The sequence below is a fragment of the Gadus morhua genome, chromosome 14, assembly GCF_902167405.1.
Source record: "Gadus morhua chromosome 14, gadMor3.0, whole genome shotgun sequence".
Classification (NCBI taxonomy): domain Eukaryota; kingdom Metazoa; phylum Chordata; class Actinopteri; order Gadiformes; family Gadidae; genus Gadus; species Gadus morhua.
Window position 1 is genome coordinate 13,109,838 of NC_044061.1, and position 21,245 is coordinate 13,131,082.

The window sequence follows — 21,245 nt, forward strand, 5'->3', positions numbered from 1 at the left end:
ACTAAACATCTCTGATTGTACACATTTCACTAAACTGTGGTGGAGTTGTTGATGTCTGAGGAAGTGATAGCAATAGCCATAACAATACCGGACATAAATGCCGTATCTTAAAATAAATATCGATTGAGAGAAAGTTATCAAGATAATATCAAACATTTTGGCTGCATAGATCCCTCATAACAAAACCATAAAAAAAGAAAAAGAAATGAATAAAAAATACTAAACTGGTGATTGTTTTTGACTTCACAATTGAAATGTCTCAATCTTTTAAAATGATATAATGAGTTAACCAGATATTGTTCTCTGCACACCGAAGCAACAGACCTCAACGTGGGAAGTGAGGAGTTTCGCACATCAATTCAGGCATCCAAAAAATGAAAATCAAAAAAATAAATCAAACTATTCGTTGGATTTATTTTTTTGATTTTCAACCAATTATAAAGAAGTATTAGAGTCTTAACATAAAATGAATAGAGAGATATGGAAACTGCTCTGACCTCACACTGCCTCCTCTTCTTGGTGAAGATATAACGAATCAAAGTCTCCTGGAGGACTTCCTGTTTCACCAGGAAGTGCCAGAGGCGCCGGACCGGGAAGGACGAAGTATTCTTAGTTCTGAAAAGAAATAATTGAATGATTGAAAAATCGTATTTAAATATACTAACTAATTTAAGATCGGCCAGGCATATTATTTCGGAAGTCTTTTTGGTTATATCTGTGGAAATTCTCCTCACATCATGACCGCAATCAATAAATAAAATGCTCAGACTATGAAATTAAATGAATCTTGTAACTGTGGCTGTCACCAGCCTGTAATAAGCCTGTCCAATTATTTTATTTGGCCCGAATAAAACGTTAAGATTGCCTATCTACTGCACAAACTTGTGACTTCTATGAAATTACAGAATATGTAGGTTCCAAAGGGAGAATCTATTTATTTAGTGTAAAGGTTCAGATCAGGATGATCGCTGAAACTGAAAGAGTTAACAAAAAAAAATATTTCACCTTGCAACTCATGATCTTAATGCCAACCTACCACTAAATATATTTTGAAAATGCATTATGCACAGTAGAGAGCAATTATTTCTGCCTTTCAAATAATTGAACATTGATTTTTGCTGTTGATAATTTAGCAACTGAAGAGAAATGTAATGGATTCACTGGATCAGATTATGAGGATTTACAATGTTGAAAAGTTGAAGCATTGACTTACACTTTACAGACAGCTATGACCACAAACTTATTTAGAGCTAGAGGTTATGCAACTGGCCCTTATATTTGTGGAACTATTATTGAATGGTTTTGGGATTGCATAACTATATAATATACTGAACAATAATATACATGGCATATATTTTAAATACATAACTGCCAAAAGGGAAACAAATCTCTTTATAGTTTGGCTCAATTTTGTTATAATGTCTTTAAGTTGGGCATGCTAGAAGGTTGATTTAACTGCCACGCGACTTCAATCATTTCATGCGAACATTCAGCGTGCTTGAGGTTGTGGATTTTCCAGTAAAATAAGAAGTTATCTTTTTTGTTGGTGCTCCTACATTTTAAGGAGCCATATACACACAAGTATGATGGGCCTTTCATATGTCTTTCGGGAGGCGTCCTCATAGAACCAGGGGTTTGGGCTAGGGGGAGGAATTGCTGTGGTGGCTAGGGTAGAGATTCACTACAGCAGCACCAAGCAACGGAGGTAAACAAACAGGGAGGATGCCAGCTGACAGTAGGGTACTGCGATTGGACAAATAATTGGCAGTTCAACGCCAGTGCAGGCATGTGTCATTAAACATTTAACAGCTGTATATTAGAAGCACAAATTATAGGAAGGTTTTGAATACGGTTGCTCTTAGGTAAAAAAGAGTTAGTCTGGAGGGCTTGTGTGTAAAGGAACGTGTGCTCACTTGAAGGGAGTGTTATCTGGCTCCAGCATGGCCTTGTGTCGGAGAATGGCGGGCCCCCCTGCAGCACTGAGGTCAGTGGGGAAGGTGTTGATGTAGTTTGGAGGGGGGCCCTCAAACTTGTTCATCCTCTCCAGCAGCAGCTGCTCCCAGTTCTCCAACGTCTTGAGCATGGCGTTGCAGAGAGGGGATGTCACGGGCAGATCTGAAGGCGCACACCGACACACACACACACACACACACACACACACACACACACACACACACACACACACACACACACACACACACACACACACACACACACACACACACACACACACACACACTATATAATTTAATTTTCATGGATAAATCGAAACATTATTCTAAGGCAGTGATCAAGAAGTGAATTGTATAAAGGCATTGACAGTCATTTGTGTCTATAAAGACTCCTTAAGTTCATGCTCCCTTAAGTATTAGAATCTTTTGTGGCAGTATGTGATAGAAAGGAATTGTTTGTGCATGTGGTCAATGTATGTGTGTGTCTGTCTGTGTGTGCGTGCGAGTGTTCACGCACCTGTGAAGTCAAGGCCGGTGAGTGGGAGGAGGTTCTTGACGTTATGCAGCGACAGTTTGACCATGACCAGACGAATCAGAGACCAGCTACAAACAGACAGACGGGAGCAGGAGACAGACAGACGGACAGGTTGAAAGACAGATGGCCAGGGGATAGAGATCCTTCAATAACAACACGCCAACAGAGCAAAGTGTTGAGTGTGACTTGGGTCGTGGGCTCCTACCTATAGGAGTTGGGGTCCGAGTGTTCCGTCATCTGCGTGTCCGAGAGGAAGGCGTCATCATCGTCATCGTCGTCCTCTGCCGCGCTCTCGTCCGAGTCGTACAAAGCGCCGCTGTCCGCCAGAGGCAGGAATGGCTGGACAAAAATAGCATTTGTATTAGTGCTGATTGTACAATCAAATGTATACCGGCATCGTTCAGGCGGCCCTGAGGTCCCGAGGCAGACGGTTGGTGTTCTCCTGAGGGTAGCGTTCTCGCTACGTCCTCCGACAGCTCACCTTGGCCACGAAGAAGTCCCACATGCTGAGCTCGGGGGGGATGAACTTCTCCCTGTAGGTGGGCCTCTCCACGGGCACCGGGGGCGGGGTGGCCGGCGTCTCCTTGACGGGACGTCCCGGCACCAGCATCCGCATGTTGAACCTGCGCCTCTGTCTGTCCCCGTCCTCCACCTGGGGGGCCGGGACCGGCACCGCTGAGGAGAGGGGAGGGTTGTGGGGGGGGTTGGCGGGGTGGAGACGGGGGAGAGGTTTAAAGGTCTGTCAGGCGGCGGCGGGTTATGATAAGGGTACGTTCTTTCTGTCACACACAGCCAGTGCTGCTGTTCACACCGACTACAAACAAGAAGAGGCCGGGGGAGAGGAGCGGGTCAGCTTCATCCTCAAGCAGGAAACAGGTGAGGAAACGGATACGAGAGACGGCTTTGTTAATATGAGGCTAGCCTTGAGCTGGGTCTGATGTGCGGTGTTGGAATGGAACAGGTCTCATAACGAACCCTAACAGGTAGAGAGAAGGACTCGAGACGTACAAGGACACACACACACACACACACACACACACACACACACACACACACACACACACACACACACACACACACACACACACACACACACACACACACACACACACACACACACACACTACAAAAAGAGAACCCGACACTGCATCCAGACAAGAAACAAACACAGAGCTGTGCACAAACCTGCACCTTTATCCTCGGGGGGTACCTCTGGCACCACTAGGATCCCCCAGAACGAACCAGACAAGACACACACCAGACAGCACTATTAGACACGCACACACAGGGGCATTATGATATGGGAGTCAGTAGGCCTAGATAAATTACACATGACGCTATGAAACAAACAAAGACACATACATGGTCCACGCTGTTGGCCAAAATGCAAAATATCATGTGCATCAAGGCATGATATGTGTAGTGGCGAACGATGTAATGTTTAAAAACTCAGCCAATGCTTGCAGACACTAGATACGTTACACATGTATGTGAATTACAATTGAAGTAGGTACACCGCTACATCTACACACCTGCATGGCTATCTTTGCATGCGTGTGTAGGTGTGCGCAACCACTGTGCTATCTGCACTTGAGAGGCTGCCCTAACATTTAAAAGGCCTGATTTTTATCAGAAAATGCCTGGCATTTAAGACCCCCCCCCCCCCCCTCATGTCCTGCTCCGCTAGCAGCATTTCTCAAAAGGTCCTTAGCTTAGAAGAATTCATGAGCACCCTTCTAAGAGATACAGCCGCTTAATGCCAGCTTCTATCTGCTTCATTCACCAGCACTCTGTGTGTGAACACACGCGGGTGTCTGAATGGTCTGGATAAAAATACTTGCTACAAATCCAGCCCGTTAAAAGGCAGTTAGAATCACTCCACTTCCAGCGAGCAGTATTCAAATATACTTTTACCAATGGCTGCCAGTAGCACAGACGTATCGATCTGCTAAAAAGTGACCAAGGCCTTCACCACTGAAGGTACGCTGTTTACTGAAGGTCACCACTCATTATTGCTGTGATTCTGTTTAAGACTTACAGATACCAACTGTGGTCACTAACTGTAAGCGATGAACCGAGCTAAGCCCATCCCAAAACACAGAATCATCCGAGGGCTGGTAGTTGCAGCAACAGCAGCTCTGGTGTTTCTGCGTCGAGGCCTGTCATGCTGTACCTTCTCTGACCTCTGGGGGCAGCACAGCCCTGCTTTCTGAGCAGTCCAAGCTGGTGTTGGTCCTTGCTGGGAGGGAGGAGGAGGAGGAGGAGGAGGAGGAGGAGGAGGAGGAGGAGGAGGAGGAGGAGGAGGGAGGGGGGGGGGCACCACCAGGTGAACAAACAAGACAAAACCACGTGGACATGCTACACACAGCAAAAACAGCAAACACAGACCCACCCGTAAAAGGCACACACACAGCCGCAAACACACAGGTGCGGACACGCGCGCACGCTCGCACACACAAACGAACGCACAGCATTGATGGCTCATTATCAGTACATCGAACACAGATGCCTGCAATTCATCACAAATAGCTTCTTTTTTTTTTGTCCTTCCATTGTCAGAATGGGGCAGCTGCATGAATAGATGGTTTCCGTAAAGCATCTGCAACAGTGCAAACCTCAACATATTGATATCTATATATGTATGGAAATAAAATACACATCATGCAGAGCAGTCCTGCAAACCCAGCAAGTCAACACTGTGCAGACCATCAAACCAACAGCACTGCAATCCACCAGCTCCGTTACTCACAGCTGGCCTTGGAGGCTGCCTCCCCAGCGCTAGGCCCCGGCCCCCTTGGTCTGGGGGGCGGGGGGCGCTTAGGGGGCAGGGCGACAGCGGGGGTTAGGCTGGGGCCACTCTGCTCGGGCCCTCCTGTCTCCTGAGGCTCCTCTGGCCCCGCCGCCTGAAAATCTTCCGGCACTGGGACACAGGGCACAGGGTATACTCACTACACACCAGGGGCACTGCATGTACGCACACACACACAGGCACTCTCCTTCACACACACACACACACACACACACGCACACGTCAGCGTAATGCGACGCAGGTCCAACCGGGAAAGAGCCTGGAAGAAACACTGGTCTATGTGAGCATGCAGACACACACACACACACACACACACACACACACACCTGGGGGAGACAGGAGAAATAAAAAATGTCTCCTCCTAGGATCAGAATGGGAGAGGGGGTGTTCAGACTGATTGCCAGGTGAAAGGAGGAGCAGGAGGAGGGGGGGGGCAGGGGAATGGGAAGGGGACCCATGGGGATTGGACAACTCGTGGTCAGGAACACAAAAAGTGGGCGCGGCTGAGGTCCGAGGTCATGTCAGGGTACCAGACATTTGTCCTAAACTGTGCACCACCACCAGTTCAGAACCCCGGAGGTCAATCCTCCCCTAGTGAGCAATCTGGTCAGCAGCTTTTAAAAAGGACAAGTGAGGTGCAAATGCCTAAGAACCACACCGAAGGGGGAGGAAAGAGTTGATGAAATAAAGAAGAGTCAATAAGGAGAGAGCTTAGGTTGGACAGTCGTACCTGGTGGCGCCTCAAGCCTCTTTGGCCTGATGAGGATTTTGGCCCCGCCCCCGAAGACGGCGGCCCACATGCGGTTGTTGAGCGGGTGTGCGGCGAGGCGGAAGAGCTCGTTGCCGTTGTGGGTGCCCAGGCCGTGGATGAGCAGGGCCAGGTACACGGCCACCACCGCCTCGCACAGCAGCACGTTGAGCTGGGGCTGGTCCTGCTCCCTGGCCGACGCCACCAGCGCGATCAGGGAGGACACGCCTGGAGAACGGACACACGCGGTGTGGGTTAATGGTTCTGGGGTCCAACCGCCAGCCAGACGGTTCTATCTGCAGGCGTCCTCCAGCAGGATGCCTTAAGCCCCAACGCCCTGCTCCTGGATGACCCGGATCTAAATTCACTGCAAATCTCTTAGGATGAGAACTGTATGCTTAATGACTTAATATTATGTAGTTAGATGCGTATGTGGACATTAGTTTGTAAATACTACTGCTGTCTAAACCCTACAATTCTTAAAGCCCACATGAAAGTGGTTTTGGTATTGTAGTCAATAAAAAAAAATTGTGCAATCAAATAATTGTGCAATCAAATAATTTCCATCAAGCTAATGCTATCATGAATGTAATGCCCCAGTGTACATGCACACAACCACAGAGTACATTAAGGGCAACGCCAACGTCAACTTGATGAAAACATTTCCCCAGCTGAACATGGAGAGAGTCTGCCTCTGAAAGCACTGAATGCATTTTCGGAGCATAATCACGATGGCCTGATAAGCCTCTGTGTTTCCATTTCCTTCCCAGAGGCTGCGCTGCTCCCATTTTAGAACACCATCTGCCCCTCCCAGTAAACACAGACTGAATGCTTCCCTCGCTGCCATTTCACAGTCCTCCTATGCAGTCTGGCTTTGATGCTCACACACCAAAGCCAGAATTCTTGCCTTATCTCTCTTGCTACAGAATACAATGTAGATAGGATGGATTTTAGTGTCAAATTTGTGTGTAATGACGTTATAGATAAACATTTGAACAGCCGTGGGAGCCGCTATTGCCATGTTTTGTGTGTTCTTGAGTCATTTACAAGTGGATGTCTCCCTTCAGCCTCTTCTGCTTTGCAACAATCAGACCAATAGGAGGGCACACTTCTCACTGTAATGATCCTATGGCTTGAATTACTATTATTATTGAATTACTATTATAATGGCTGTAATATTATTATTACAGCCATTATAATGTCGGTCAACAGCATTCGATTAACTGAGTAGGGACCTCTGATTCATGGCCACCAATATTCAATCTAAAAAGGTTTCAAATGCATACGGCTCTGTAAGTGAATACGCATTCAACAGCCATGAATGGTCATCGGGAACCAGCAGTGGAGTGTAGGTTGGGACAGTGAGTAGCAGAGCTGCGGGGTTTGGGGGGGCGGGGAGTGGATGTCGTTACCTGGCCACTGTGCGGGAAGAGAGCTGGGGGTGAGGTGCTCCTCGATGCTCTCTGTACGGAGTCTCCTTCGCTCACTGAGCAGTAGGCCCTGGTACACCATGCCGGTGAACTGGTTGGCCTCAGCCTGGCTGCTGCAACACAGCACACAGCAGGTGGAGCGGTGAGTCATCCCCAGCGCTTTACAGAAGGAGAGCTCGCCTCCGGGTCTCTCTGCCTTGTAGCGACGCAGAGAAATGAGCATGGTGGCACACGACTCTTGCCATGCGTCGGCTTCCCCTTTTTGCACAGACTATAAGCAAGCCTGGAGGTGGATTGTATTTTAGTTTGCTCAACCCATGTATGTCAAGTATTTCTGTTTGTATTTCGCGGCAGCTTGCTTCCATTTGACTGCACTGCAGAGGCCGACTGAATGAGAGGCCAGCAGAGTGACTCACATGAGACTAAAACACGGCATCAAATGCAGGGCCATTACGAACAACAGCAAGTCATAAACAGAAACAAACCAGGAAGAGATAGGGATAGGGAGGGCAATAGAGAGAGAGAGAGAGCGTACCTGTAACTGTGGCTGTCACAGAGGGCTTGGTAGATGCATGCAGACAGAGATGCTGCCAGCGTGTGCAGAGCAATCACCTGAAACAGCACATTCTTTAAATTTCTACTCGAAAGAGGGCCTACATTGCAATGGCTAAGTTCGAGGATGCACTGCAGGACAATCAAATATCAGTAAAAATGTCCATTTCAAAATAAAATAAAATAAGAGAGAAAGAGAGCTAAAGAGCAAGAGGGACGATAGAGAAATGAGAGCGAGAGGGCCAGATAGCGAGAGAGGCAGAGAGTGAGAGGGCTGACCCGGTCGTCCCCGGCGCTGGGGTGTGGCGGGGTGTCCATGTGGGTGATGGTGTGGAGGATGTCGTGGATGTGGTTGCTGAGGTGGAGCACGGGGTTGGCGATGACCGTCTTGGTGGGGGCGATGCTGGCCGAAAGCAGGGGCAGCGTGGTGGGCAGAGGCAGCGGGGACTGGAGCTGCTTCACCGTTGTCTCCTGCAAGAAGGCATGTCACCGTCCATTACCCTCGACCACCCAGCCAGGTAACTGGCGGCCTTGGTTTGCATGTATTCACTGCTAACAGTCAATACATTCAATTCAGGTTTTTGCCTCATGATAGACACTACATAGATACTACATGATACTAATATAACTGTTCAAAGCAAATAATGAAAGATGGTGACGTCAATACAATGACTATGTCTCCAGATACTTTCTTTGTACATCCTATTGTGTATGAAATACTGGTATGATTATAGATTCACGTTCCATATTTGAGCAAGCATCTAAGAGATAATTAGAGACAGATTGAGTGAGTGAGTGAGTGAGTGAGTGAGTGAGTGAGTGAGTGAGTGAGTGAGTGAGTGAGTGAGTGAGTGAGTGAGTGAGTGAGTGAGTGAGTGAGTGAGTGAGTGAGTGATTGAGTGAGTGTGCGAGTGTGTGCCCTAACCTGCTGGCTCTCCTGCAGCAGGAAGATGAGCTCCATGCGTACGGAGGTGACGCCGCCGCCCTTGGCCCCGTGCAGGCTGCAGTAGGAGAGGAAGACGCGGAGCAGGGCCTGGTTCTTCCTCAGCCAGGCCTTGCGGCGCTCCGAGTGATGCTGCTTGGCCTGCAGCCGCCGCCGCTCCGTCTGTAGACGCTCATAGGCGCCCGCCTCCGTGCCGTCGGGGGCGTCGTCCGGGAGGTCCAGGGACGCGCTGCGCTCCCATTGCTCTGGCTCCTGCCTCTCCTCCTTCCCCTCCACCTGGAGACGGGACAACGGCAACCGCGGTGAGGGAAGGGTTCCAGGTGGGATGCGACGCACGGGCTCTTCATTTGACCGAGGCGTTTATTTTTTAAGCGACGGTACGGACCTTGTAGTTGCAGATCTTGTGCATGGCGCCGATCTCCTTCTCCAGCCAGTTGTAGAGCTGGAAGCGGAGTTTGCCTCCGTCCACCTCGTAGCCCGTGGCCAGCGTGCGCAGCTCCGTCATCAGGATCTTCAGGCAGGCTCGGAACTTCAGCTGCTCCGCGATCACGTCCACCTCGGACTCCCCCTGAAAGGACGTAGAAAGACGGCTTAATCCCTGTCGGACCCTACATTCAGATCATAACAGGGCATTGGCATTCCTGGAGGGAACTGAGGTATCAGTAGCAACAAAGATTTTATGAACATCAGATGCAGAATACAATAAACATACAGTATATATATATATAATACAATATTTTTCAACTGAACTATAATGTAATATACATAAACATTGATCATAAATGACAAGCATCAGAGTTGGAAATGTCTTTCTGCATATTGATCGCCATACCTGGGACTCCTCCTTCAGCGTCTGAGAGATAGGCTCCGCCTTGGTCTCTGCCTCTGGCTTCTTCATGGTGAGTCCTCCGTCCTCGTCATCATCATCATCTTCATCCTCATCCTTTTCCTTGCCCCAGTCCAGCTGCAGGCCGTCATCCTCGATCTGGACCAGAGGTTGGCTCCAGTCCAGGCTGCCTGCGCCGTCCCCCGCTCCCCAGGCGGGGGCGGGGGCGCTTGGGGCGCCCCAGTCCATCATCGCTGCCTGGGTGCCGTTCTCTACAGGCTGGCTGGAGGAGTTCACATTGGCCACGGAGGAGCCGTCGCTGAGGGGTGCGGAGCCAGACTTCTTGGTCACCTTGGGAATCTTGGACAGAACCTCTAGGGCAAGGACAGGACACCCGACCTAAAAGGCAAAGGACAGGGCAGCAGGTCAAAATACACAAAAGACAAGATGACTTTGTGACATTTGCAATGTTGGATCTTCTTTTATGTCAAACAAAGAGCAAACTATATGTTATTGTTTGTTTTTTAGTTTTTTTCTGTGTTGGTTAGGGAGTTTAACTCCCAGCCGAGTTACAATCCGTCCATCAGTGTACTTGTAGGCATCCCTGAGTTAGATGCCTAACCCTACCTGCTAATTAATGAACTCAAATAACTGGATGAAAACCAAGCTCGCCCCCCCACTGGGCAGTGGCACCCCACCTTGAAGTGTGCGTTGGCCGTGGTGAAGAAGAGTTTGCGCTCGATGAGGTTGATCTCGTCCACGCTGCTCTTCTCCACGGTTGCGGCCACGCCCTCGGGGGAGGCGAAGTGGCGGCGGATGATGAGCGGGTGTGTCCTGAGGTAGTTGTAGAAGCTGAACACCACTGGGTTGCACGACTTCACCATCACGTCTGAGGAGGGCAGCAGAGGGGACAGAGCAGGGGAGAGGTGGTGGAGAACATGTTTAAACGTGGTCGGAAGGCCTGCTTTGAATCACTTCAACGTCGCAAACGTGCCCGAGAAGATTTGTAAAAAAAACAACTAGATAAGCTATTTAAAAAAAATCCTGCTCCCCTTTAGACATATTTCAATTGAGCCATGACATAAATAATAATAAATAGTGCACAAACACACAAGGCAACTATTTAAACTTGTATCACCATGAAAGTGGACCAGCCGATGTAAAGAAGTGAATGCCACAATAACAACATAACTTTTTTTATTGTTTTATGTTCTTTATATCTTGTTAACTGCCAGTATTTTATGAGTAAACACGGTTACCTTATCTCAGGGAAGGCTGACCAGCTGATGTGAATCGGGGACATATTGCCCATTTGTTTAAAGCAGTGATCACACTCTAGCCGTGCTGAAATAAAAATGCCATATCACTGGCCAGGGTTCAAACCCATTTAGCAGACATATGAATAACAGTGTCTCATCTCTGTTTGGATGTTCCAGTTGGTCCTGCTGTTTTAATGGGGACTATAAGCACTACAAGCACAACCAAAAGGTCTGCGGCCGGCCAACCTTGATTTTCCTCCTCCTCTTTGGGTATGCGCTCTAGAAGCGTGTCAAGGGCCCGCGTGTAGTCCTTCATGATCCAGAAGGCGATGCTGCGCAGGAAGGGGTCCGGGTGCAGCCGGGAGCAGTGGTAGCCGCCGCCGTCGCGGTTGCATCCCAGCACCTTCTCGTAGAGCAGGCCCTGGCAGGTGGAGGAGCTCTCGAAGTCGGCCTCGTACAGCCGGGCCACGATCATGGCCAGCTGCAGGTCATCCATCTTCTCCAGCAGCACCTGGAAGGGAAAGTGGGCGGTGGGGAATGTTTGTTGATTGCAAACATTATTCATTCAGTATTCAAAACCTTATCTGCGTGTTTTGACTGTGCCACACTTCAAGGAGAACCGTGCATGCTGTTTGCATGTGAGGTTTAGACGGTGTGTCTAAACCTCACATGCAACTCTCTCTCTCTCTGTGTGTGTGTGTCTCTGTGTGTGTGTGTGTGTGTGTGTGTGTGTGTGTGTGTGTGTGTGTGTGTGTGTGTGTGTGTGTGTGTGTGTGTGTGTGTGTGTGTGTGTGTGTGTGTGTGTGTGTGTGTGTGTGTGTGTGTGTGTGTACACACACCTCTATTGCGTCTTTGAGGGAACCAGCCAGGAGGAAGAAGGCAGCAGACTGCTCAAAGCGCTGCTTGCCCAACAGAGAGAAGGCGTTCTTCAGGGCTGCCTTCCTCCAGCGGTCCTCCGTGAAGTTATTCTTGAAAAACTTAGTCATCTTCTCGTCGTGCTGCGACCTGAGGGGAGGAGAGGGGGGGGGTAATAGTCTCATATTTCCATAGTACAGATGTTATATAAGGCTTTCTGCATGAAAGTGAACTCTACTGGAGGCTCAACGCATACCTGAACAAGCCCCAGAGGACAGCTTTCTTCTTCATGGCCAGATAGAACAGAGCAGCATCCAATGGGTCATTGTTTCTCTGGAAGGCGGCTTTACCCACCTGAATAGGACACACACACGCACACGCACACATATTATCCAACATGCCGACAGTTCTAAACCTGAAGGCATTGTTACACATTGGAATTTAAAAAAATAAATTTGTTTAGGGTTTGAGATCCAAAAAAGGCTTTTACTATTTGATGAGGAAAGGGACATTTCGCTTAACTTTAGCGCGGTACTGTGGCAAAATAAAACCTTGTGTTCTAAAAAGGTACAACCCTTGTCCTCCTGTACCTTTTCCACCATCTTGCGCAGCGTGTTGATGTTGCGTATCCACCACCCCACGCCTACGGCCCGGAGCTCCGACCACTGAGGGTTTCCACGCTGCATGGCTGGGATCATGTTCAGCATCTCCTCCTCCGCCTCCGAGTGGAAGGCCCAGGCAAAGTGGCACGTGGACAGGCCTGCACCGGCCAGGGATGGACGGACGGACGCATGGGAAGTGGATGAGAGCGACGTAGAGTGGCATGTGAGCAGTCATGGTAAAGGATCCTGAGGTAAACCCCCCAAACACTGGGGGTCTCGTTCTACACAACGACCCAGAAGAGAGTGGGTTAACCTTGAGATGTCAAACTCCAACGAGAGTGAACCAACCATGAATCAAGGATCACCAAGGGCTTTACATTTGGCTCATTAAACACTCCCCAAGTGTATCAACAATCAGTGTTTTGGTTCACCCTCTGAAGGTTACGTTGATCACTCAGGGACCAGTGGGTCCAGTGTTGGTGCATCGGCAGCCGTTTACCCTGGTGGAGCAGCTGCATGCGGTAGAGCGGGGGCAGGGAGGTCAGCAGGCAGGTGTGCAGACGCATGGCCAGCAGGTAGCGCAGGCCGCACTCGTCCAGGGCCTCGCCCCCTGCAGGGCGGACAGAAGGCGGGACGGAAAGAACAGCTCTCATCGTCGTCCATCATTGCAGTTTAGCTCTGAGCCAAGGGGAACCCAGGCAAGTCATATTAACAGTGGCATATCACAAAATCCTTCATTATTTGGTGGTACTGTCGTGTGTATGCTATACACTTGCTGCCCTTGAAACCTGCTTAGGTCCTACTCTGTGCTTACTTAGCACTGGAACAACCTGTTAATGTCTAGCACTCAAAAGACTAAATAAATATGCAGGCTGTGTTTATATACACATCCAAGAGCATCAGGATAAACACTGCCGTTTGTGGTGGTAAAAGCAACTGAAGCACACATAATCATGAGTACAAAAAACGTTGTGATTAGCTTTTTATTTCTGTAGCCTTAACATGTGATTTATTGCACAGTAGTCGTTTGTGGGCATCTGATGGTCTGACCTAGCCTGACATTGGTAGACCAATTCGCAAATGCGTATTAGTCTTCAGCCCCTCAGCTCGTTTTACATTTCTCAGGATTATGGTTGTATGCACTGCTTTAGTAAATTAAACTTTCACCAAATCCTTTCGGAAGAAAGGCAGATTCATTTCACTTATCAGCAAAAGGTTTATGTGCAGTTGTTTGATCTTCTTTTAGGGAGAATACACTGTCTATTTCGTCTTATACTGTATCGCGGGATTCAGCAGACCATTCCACATCAGACACAGCCATCTTGGTCATCTAGGCATTTAATCGAACCCACCCTACATTAGATCTACACTGGCGATCTTCCCGACCCAAGCAAGGTCGACTGGAAATCTGCCTGAATGGGAGGGGGGGTCAGACCATCTGCCAGAGCAAATACAACACGTCCCCCGACTAGGTCCGACGTCACACATATAGACGCGTGAAAGACCCCTCAAACCTTGATTCTATTTCAAAATGTTCATTCTAAATAGCCTTCATTATTTTGTCAACAATAGCTCGTAGAAGTCCCTCCATCCTGTCTGATTATGTGAAAATCTTCCTACAGCCAGTTTGTCGGTTGTAATGTCATCGTGCACATACTGACCGGTGTACTGTTGGTTAGCAGAGCTGGTGACCTCAGCGCTGGTTGTTGCCACTGTATCAGCCAGCGCCACCAGAAACATTTGCTCCAGTCTGGTGAGGCCAGGGAGACTGGAGTGCATGAGGTGGCTTGATAACACCTGGAGGGAGGGAGAGGGGAGAGAAAGAGCGAGAGAGAGCGAGAGCGAAAGGGAGGAAGTGACAGAGACGGAAAGAGGGAGAGAGAGAGAGAGAGAGACAGAGACAGATAGAGCGAGCGTGGGAGAGAGAGCGAGAGCGAGAGAGTGATTAAGTGAGAGAAAGAGAATGTGACAATGAAAGTGGGAGAATATTAATAACATGCTGACTAATCAGAAATAAGTACATATATTCATAGAGTCTTGACTCAAAAGTCATCTCAAATATCAGAAACTAAATGTGTATACTGTTTATAGAATGTACTGCATGAGAACAGATTGTACCTGTGCGTGTTCAGGCCCAAAGTATGTAGGGCCATACTGAGAGAGATTAATGACCCGTGACTTCTTCTCCGGTTTCTCAGTTGCAAAGCTCACAAAGTCATCAGTGGTCACTGCCTGCACCTGTGCAACACAGAAGGGTGGGTGTCAGAAAACATAGGGATGCTTCTCCAACCTTTCCAAAAAAATACATTTTGAAAAGATTTGACCGGCCAAAAATAATCAGTAGTATAGTGCCTCCTTGATGAGCGATACCTCCTATCTAATTCCAATTTTGTTTGTTGAAAAGTCAAGGTTGAGTTAAAAAAATGTTCTGTACTGATTTAGCTTTGGTTGAATATCCACAAATCAACATCATTTTTGTCTAAATATATATTTTCTGGTGGAGAACGGCGTTCCCTTGACCGGCTCCCTACTCCTCCACCCCCGGCCTACCTGAAAGAGGTCTGTATACTGGTCCTCCCCGCTCTTCTGCACCCCCTCCCCTTCTGGCGCCTTGCCCGCCTCCTCCCCTCCCTTGTAGGAGGTGTCCAGGTCGGCCGACAGCAGGGAGTAGAGGGGCAGCGGGGGCACCGAGTTGATCTCCGTGTAGTCCCTGCCCCCGTCGCGCCCCGCCACAATGGTGTCCTTGGCCGTGCTGCCCGTGACGCTGATGGTCCTGGACAGGTGCCTCCTGGCCCCGCCCTCCCCCGCCTCCACGTCCCGCACCACCGCAACCTCCCCGGCAATGCACTTCACCAGGTGCGAAAGAATGGCCTGGTGAGAGGTAAAACATGTTGGTAAGAATTTATAATCCATCATAATGATAACGCACCTACAAGGTAGGACTGTGCAGTGGCTAGTGTGCATATGAGATATTCTGGTTTTGATTCCTAATGTAGTCAGTCAACCTGTAAGCATCCCTGGGCAAGACGCCCCGTCCCCACCTGCTTAAGCACAAGTCCCCTAAGAAAAGCAATCGGCTGATTGACTCAAGCGTAAGTAGCACCATTGTAATCGCTGACCCTTGACCCTCCTCTCCAGCCCCGTGTGTCTGAGCGGCCGGTGCGGCCTCACCTTGGCGCGGCGGACCTTCCCCAGGTCCATGAGCTCCAGCAGCTGAGTGGGGTGGTACTGCGGCAGCGTGGGGGACAGCGAGTGGGCCGCCTCGAACAGGCCGCCCTCCTGCAGGCCGGCGGGGGCGCGCAGAGCCTCGTCCACCACCGTGCTGCTCTCGAACACGCTCTTGGACCGGGACCTGCCCTCCGGCCCGGCGGCCGAGGAGGCGGCGGCGCCGAGGCCGGCGATGTTGTCGGCGGACGACAGGCTGCCGTCGCCGGCCCCCGCGTCCCGGGGCTTGCGGTCCTGGCGCCACTGGGCGTACACGTGCATCTCGCAGTCCATGCCCACCACCAGGATGCCGTCCCTCACCCAGGACAGCGACACGGGCAGGGAGGGCGTGCCGTCCACCGACGACGCCAGGTCCACGGTGCGGAGCAGGATCCAGCGCGAGCGGATGCCCTGCTTGATGCTGCCCCCTAGGGGCAGGGTGATGACCGCCACGCCGTCCTTGCTGGCCGCCTGCTCGTTGACCATGCCCGAGATGCGGCCATACATGAGGATGTTGGAGCCCACCCCGACCGTCAGGATGTGGGAGCCGTCCTCCTTGGACAGCCAGTCCAGGTGGACGTAGTGCTTGATGTTGGGCGAGTTGTGGTCCCTGCTCATGTACAGGTCCGACCTGCATCAGAGTTCAAAAGAAGGTCATCAAAGGGAAGATGCACAGGCGAGTACAGAGATGCACGCACACACACACACACACACACACACACACACACACACACACACACACACACACACACACACACACACACACACACACACACACACACACACACACACACACACACACACACACACTCCTTACCGGCTGTAGATGAAGAGGTTGGAGTCCACGCTGACCCTGGGGTCCAGGGTGGAGGACAGCCGGGTGAAGTCGTCCAGGTGGATGGTCTGCTCCAGCACCCATTCCGACCCCCCGGTCGACTCACACTCGTAGATAGACACGTGCATGGAGAAGTCACCGCCAGATCCCATGGGCTAGAGGAGGGACTTCCATTAGACCAAATTATCTTGCAAGACAGAAAGTGGAAGTGTGAATTACGACTGCGTGTTTGGTATCATTATTTGGTATGACAAAGAAAACAATTTGGTACGACAAAAATCGAAAACAAAAGAATAAAGACATTTGAATTTAGTTGCCCACTTAAATCGATTAACCACCACCCCCACTCTCTCACACTCTCTTATTCTCCCTAGAGCCTATCGCCGCCTACGCATCCATCTGCCAAAGCATGGATGGTGGGTGGTGTGTGTGTGGGGGTCTACAGATCAGCATACACCGCCGGTTCCATCCTACTCCAAAAAAAACAATCACAAAATGCCTCGCCCACCTGCACCTGCCGCGTCTGCTTGAAGGCCACGGCCAGCCGGCCCGTGTAGGAGCAGGCCACGGCCACGGGACGTCCCGCCACGCTCACGGCGCTGTTGCTGTCCTCCTCGTCGTTGAGCAGGGCCCATGGCGCCCAGCGGTAGGCCCGCGTGCCCTGCTCGGCCTCCTCTGAGCCCTCCACCGTGCAGTGCCAGAAGCGCACGCGGGAGTCGGAGCAGGTGGTGACGATCAGGTAGGGGGCCAGGCACACCGGGTAGATGGAGGAGGAGCTCAGGTGGCCTGTGGAGAAGAGGGAGGCACACGCACAGCGGGAGAGAGAGCGGGAGAGGGAGAGGGAGGAACAGATGGCCTGATCAGATCACATGCCAACGGCAACACAGCAGATAGGAAAAGTGTCACTTTTCAGGTGATTTGAACACCCACACTCGGAGACTAATGGCATTTTATCACTGCTGCACTGCCATGTAATGGAACCTGTGCTCTTGTTTTTATTCGATTTTTTTCCACTGCTGACTAACAAACTGTCGGACATGGAACCATCGGTTGCATTCGGTGAATACAGACACAAGCCTTTCCAACTTAATGGGATATGCATCAGTGATAACTTATGCATTAGGTTTGGACAGGGGGTCCCATGTTTTTGGTCACATTTTTCTTCACACCGGTTGCCACAGCAACTGTGGCTCACCCACGGCTGCAAAGGGTGTAGAATATAAACTGTGAAAATCTTGAGAACAGAATTAAGCAGCAGCAGAGATAACTTTGCACAGACCAGTCCTGCTTACACGTAGTCTGTTTTAAAGAGAAAACATGGCACAGTGGCCAATGTTGGTAAAACCCCCCCCCCAACAAATTCTGCTGGGGGGCCTTAGATTAGGCCCCCTGTATAACGTGCAGGATGTTCTGCTTGCTCAGTTCCGTTGACCTTGTTATAGGGTAACATGTGTAGCAAAATGTAAATATCATGTGCTTACACATGGTTTGTGGATGTTCTAAGCGCAAAACAGGCATTAACAAATCTAAGAGCTTAATCCAATGTTGGACTCAGATCAACTGCTGCCTGATGTCAGAGGGGTGTGTGGATGCCTACCAGCAGAGGGCGTGGCCCGAGTCACCTCCACGCCGTGAGGCAGGTCCAGCCTCTTGCTGTAGACCAGCTTGGAGCTGAGGATCAGCTTGCTGGCTGTCAGCAGGTTGGCCGTGGAGGCCGAGCGGGGCAGGGCGGTCATGGGGGAGGTCTCTGGGGAGGAGTCTGGATTCATGGCCTGTTGGGGGACCATCAGCTGGCTCTGGAAGCTGTAGTCTGGACTGGGCTCATCTGCTCACACCATAGGATTGACGTGTTGGATATTTGCTCACAGCGCTTATATAATCATGTATGATTACACTGTTATTGTAATCATGTGTTCTAGATATATATTAACACATGCCATTTAATTAATAATTAATACAAATATAAAAAAAAAGGTCTGATACAAGATAGGTAAATACAATAACTGATGACACCGAACAATTATCAAACCAGTTTTCTTTAAACCAACACAACAAAACAGTATTGAAAACCATAGTGGAAACCAAAAGACCAAAAATGGTTGTTTATCCACACCAGCTGTTCAACTCACCCACGCAGGCCTGGACAGACTTGAGGTGCAGGTGCCACATCTGGAGGACAGAGTTTCTGTTGAGATCCTTCTCGATCACCACCAGGAAGAACTTCTCAGAAAATGGTTGAGGGTGGTAGTCTGAGGGAAGAGGAAGACATGATATTATATACTCATCCATTGATAATTACCCTAATTTTCAGACAATAAACCGCGCCTTTTTTCCCATTTTTCGATTCTGCGGTTTATATACCGGTGCGGCTAATCTATGGATATTTACAGCTAACGGCCACTAGGGGACCTCCTAAATCTATTGATTTTACAGGCTACAGTCCACCAACTTTAACTCTATGGGCTCTATGACCGGTCCGCGCGCCCCCCCACCTTTAACAGCGGGCTCCAGTGCGGCTTATATATGTTCAGATCATTCAATTTAGCTGCTGCGGCTTATACTCCGGTGCGCCTTATAGTGCGGAAGATACGGTAATAATACCTCATAATTGCATATAGCTTAGACCTTTGCCTTTCCTTCATCCTGGGTAAAGTGTTACCCAGTAATCAACTCTATGCTTTCTAGTATATTTATCTGTGTATGTTTTGCGTTAGTATGTTTTATCTTTTTAGAATATTTTGCCGGGAACTGAATAATTTCAGTGCCCTGTCTGACTCTTTGATTTTCAATGCATCTGACAATTAAAGACTTGAACTTAAACGACTACGATGACGATAATGATGCTAATGCTATGGAGAGGAGGATTGGTTACCCTCAGCACAGGGGAAGGCAGGCGTGTGCTCCGCCGGGTCTTCCTGTGGCTTGTAACCCAGGATGAAGTCCTCCTGGAACACGTGTAGCAGCTGGGTGTTGGAGCCACACTGGTTGAAAGAATAACAAGCATCATGAGAGCTGCTTGCTACAAGCTCGAAGCCTGGGTTGGATGTGGGGGGGCTGGGAAGGGGGCGTGTGGCCTGCTGACCTGGTTGGTGATGACGTCCAGCTCTATTATACAGCCGGGCCTGGCAGTGGACTGCTGACTCACGATGTTAAACACTTCCCCCACAAGGTTCTACACAGAGATGGATGCACACACACGCAAACTTATTATTTTGGCAATAAGTTAGGATTCACAATTGTGCTCAATCACTTGATTTCCAAAGATTCAAACTGCATTCAAATGGAAAAACCCTGGAAAAACCCTGAACATTGCCACCATACAGTAGGTCAACATCTAATTGCAAAGCCTTGTGGGGACGTAGCCAATTTGACATAACATCTGTGATTTCAGGACAGAGCAAAAGAACAGTGTTCCCCTCTAGCATCCCATGTCGAGGCCAGAATTTGACATATTGACATGCAACGAGCAGGAACATCATGTACCCGTATTTAAGTAGGATTAGGGCCACCTGGAGAGACAAAGCTTATCACTGTGTGTGTGTGTGTGTGTGTGTGTGTGTGTGTGTGTGTGTGTGTGTGTGTGTGTGTGTGTGTGTGTGTGTGTGTGTGTGTGTGTGTGTGTGTGTGTGTGTGTGTTCATGTGCACACTTACAGATGTTTCAGGGTCTGAGAGCTCATCCAGTAGTTTCCGGGCATCCACCACAGCCTGATAGAGACGGAGGTTTTTGCCATCTGATGCCACAAAGCAGGCGCTGGCACTGTTACAGTAGCTTCCTGGGAAACCGAATTAGCAGCCTTAATTACACAGGCATCAGCTGCCCCCAAACACAATCATTTGCATGAGCTCCTCTGGCGTAGCACTGCTCTTCCAAAAAAGTAACCGCAATAATATTTTCCTTAGCATCTGCGCCAATTCTATTTGAGTGAGGTGAGCAGCATTCTAACATGACCCTCGCAATGTTTTGCAAAGCCAGCATTTTGAGCAATGACACCACCTACTATTACATGAAAAAAATAAGAGATATATGCTTTTGAATTTACTGCAAACTGTAGAAGGTTGTGAAGGTGCTTCTGATGTGTACCGTTGAGTTTCTTAGAAAACACATTCACTTCTTAGTATCACCTTTGTTACTTAGTAACACATTTGCGTGTTATTATGTGTAGTTATGTAGCACACCAAATTCTTAGGTCTCAGGTGATTCAAACTTCCCTGTAAAAATGAATGGCTCGAACATTTACGAAAAAATTAAAACAAAAACACAAATCGTAATGGGGTTAAACATCAGTTACATAAGATGGGCCTATAAGGTTTCGAAGCTTGTGTGCTTGTTTGCGTGTGCTTGTGTGTGTGAGCTGACCGAGCACAGAGCTGGGCACTAGTGTGGGCAGCCAGGCCACGTTGCTGAAGGCTGAGGTGTGCAGGGAGTTGATGCGCGCCAGCTCTGAGACGCCTCCTGTGCAGGACAGGGGCCCGATGTGGTCCACCCTCCAGAGGATGAGCTCGCTGTAGATGGCGTTGGGGTCGTGGAAAGTCCTCGTGGCTGCGTTGCGAAGCTGCTTCCTGAAAATGCAGTGGGAGGAAAACGGTAAACGAACGATAAGGACCTCCTTCTCCGGCAGCAGGGAAGTTCCGCTTTCCTAAAATGTTAACCTCTCAACTGTTCCCTTTCAAAGACACATTTCTCAATGGGTTGA

General features: G+C 49.4%; 1 protein-coding gene across 5 annotated transcripts in view; it reads right to left on the reverse strand.

Moving 5' to 3' along the window:
* dmxl2 (Dmx-like 2) overlaps positions 1-21,245 on the reverse strand; it is a 43,698-nt gene that overhangs the window by 7,236 nt on the left and 15,217 nt on the right. For 2 of the 5 annotated variants that reach the window (XM_030376093.1, XM_030376097.1), the window contains exons 14-43: positions 20,909-21,111; positions 20,203-20,324; positions 19,633-19,722; positions 19,423-19,531; positions 18,680-18,799; positions 18,148-18,375; positions 17,059-17,336; positions 16,533-16,705; positions 15,683-16,346; positions 15,062-15,382; positions 14,630-14,749; positions 14,173-14,308; positions 13,011-13,121; positions 12,500-12,669; positions 12,166-12,263; positions 11,894-12,059; positions 11,301-11,565; positions 10,494-10,684; positions 9,802-10,194; positions 9,355-9,537; positions 8,952-9,245; positions 8,306-8,497; positions 8,010-8,086; positions 7,457-7,587; positions 6,027-6,272; positions 2,969-3,162; positions 2,693-2,826; positions 2,470-2,555; positions 1,914-2,115; positions 498-615 (exon numbers count right to left, since the gene is read on the reverse strand). In XM_030376093.1, the coding sequence (XP_030231953.1) occupies positions 498-615; positions 1,914-2,115; positions 2,470-2,555; positions 2,693-2,826; positions 2,969-3,162; positions 6,027-6,272; positions 7,457-7,587; positions 8,010-8,086; positions 8,306-8,497; positions 8,952-9,245; positions 9,355-9,537; positions 9,802-10,194; positions 10,494-10,684; positions 11,301-11,565; positions 11,894-12,059; positions 12,166-12,263; positions 12,500-12,669; positions 13,011-13,121; positions 14,173-14,308; positions 14,630-14,749; positions 15,062-15,382; positions 15,683-16,346; positions 16,533-16,705; positions 17,059-17,336; positions 18,148-18,375; positions 18,680-18,799; positions 19,423-19,531; positions 19,633-19,722; positions 20,203-20,324; positions 20,909-21,111 (5,815 nt within the window). Of the gene's footprint in view, positions 1-497; positions 616-1,913; positions 2,116-2,469; positions 2,556-2,692; positions 2,827-2,968; positions 3,163-3,505; positions 5,408-6,026; positions 6,273-7,456; positions 7,588-8,009; positions 8,087-8,305; positions 8,498-8,951; positions 9,246-9,354; positions 9,538-9,801; positions 10,195-10,493; positions 10,685-11,300; positions 11,566-11,893; positions 12,060-12,165; positions 12,264-12,499; positions 12,670-13,010; positions 13,122-14,172; positions 14,309-14,629; positions 14,750-15,061; positions 15,383-15,682; positions 16,347-16,532; positions 16,706-17,058; positions 17,337-18,147; positions 18,376-18,679; positions 18,800-19,422; positions 19,532-19,632; positions 19,723-20,202; positions 20,325-20,908; positions 21,112-21,245 lie in introns of those variants that run through there. The other 3 variants (XM_030376095.1, XM_030376094.1, XM_030376098.1) reach the window with 3 other exon arrangements.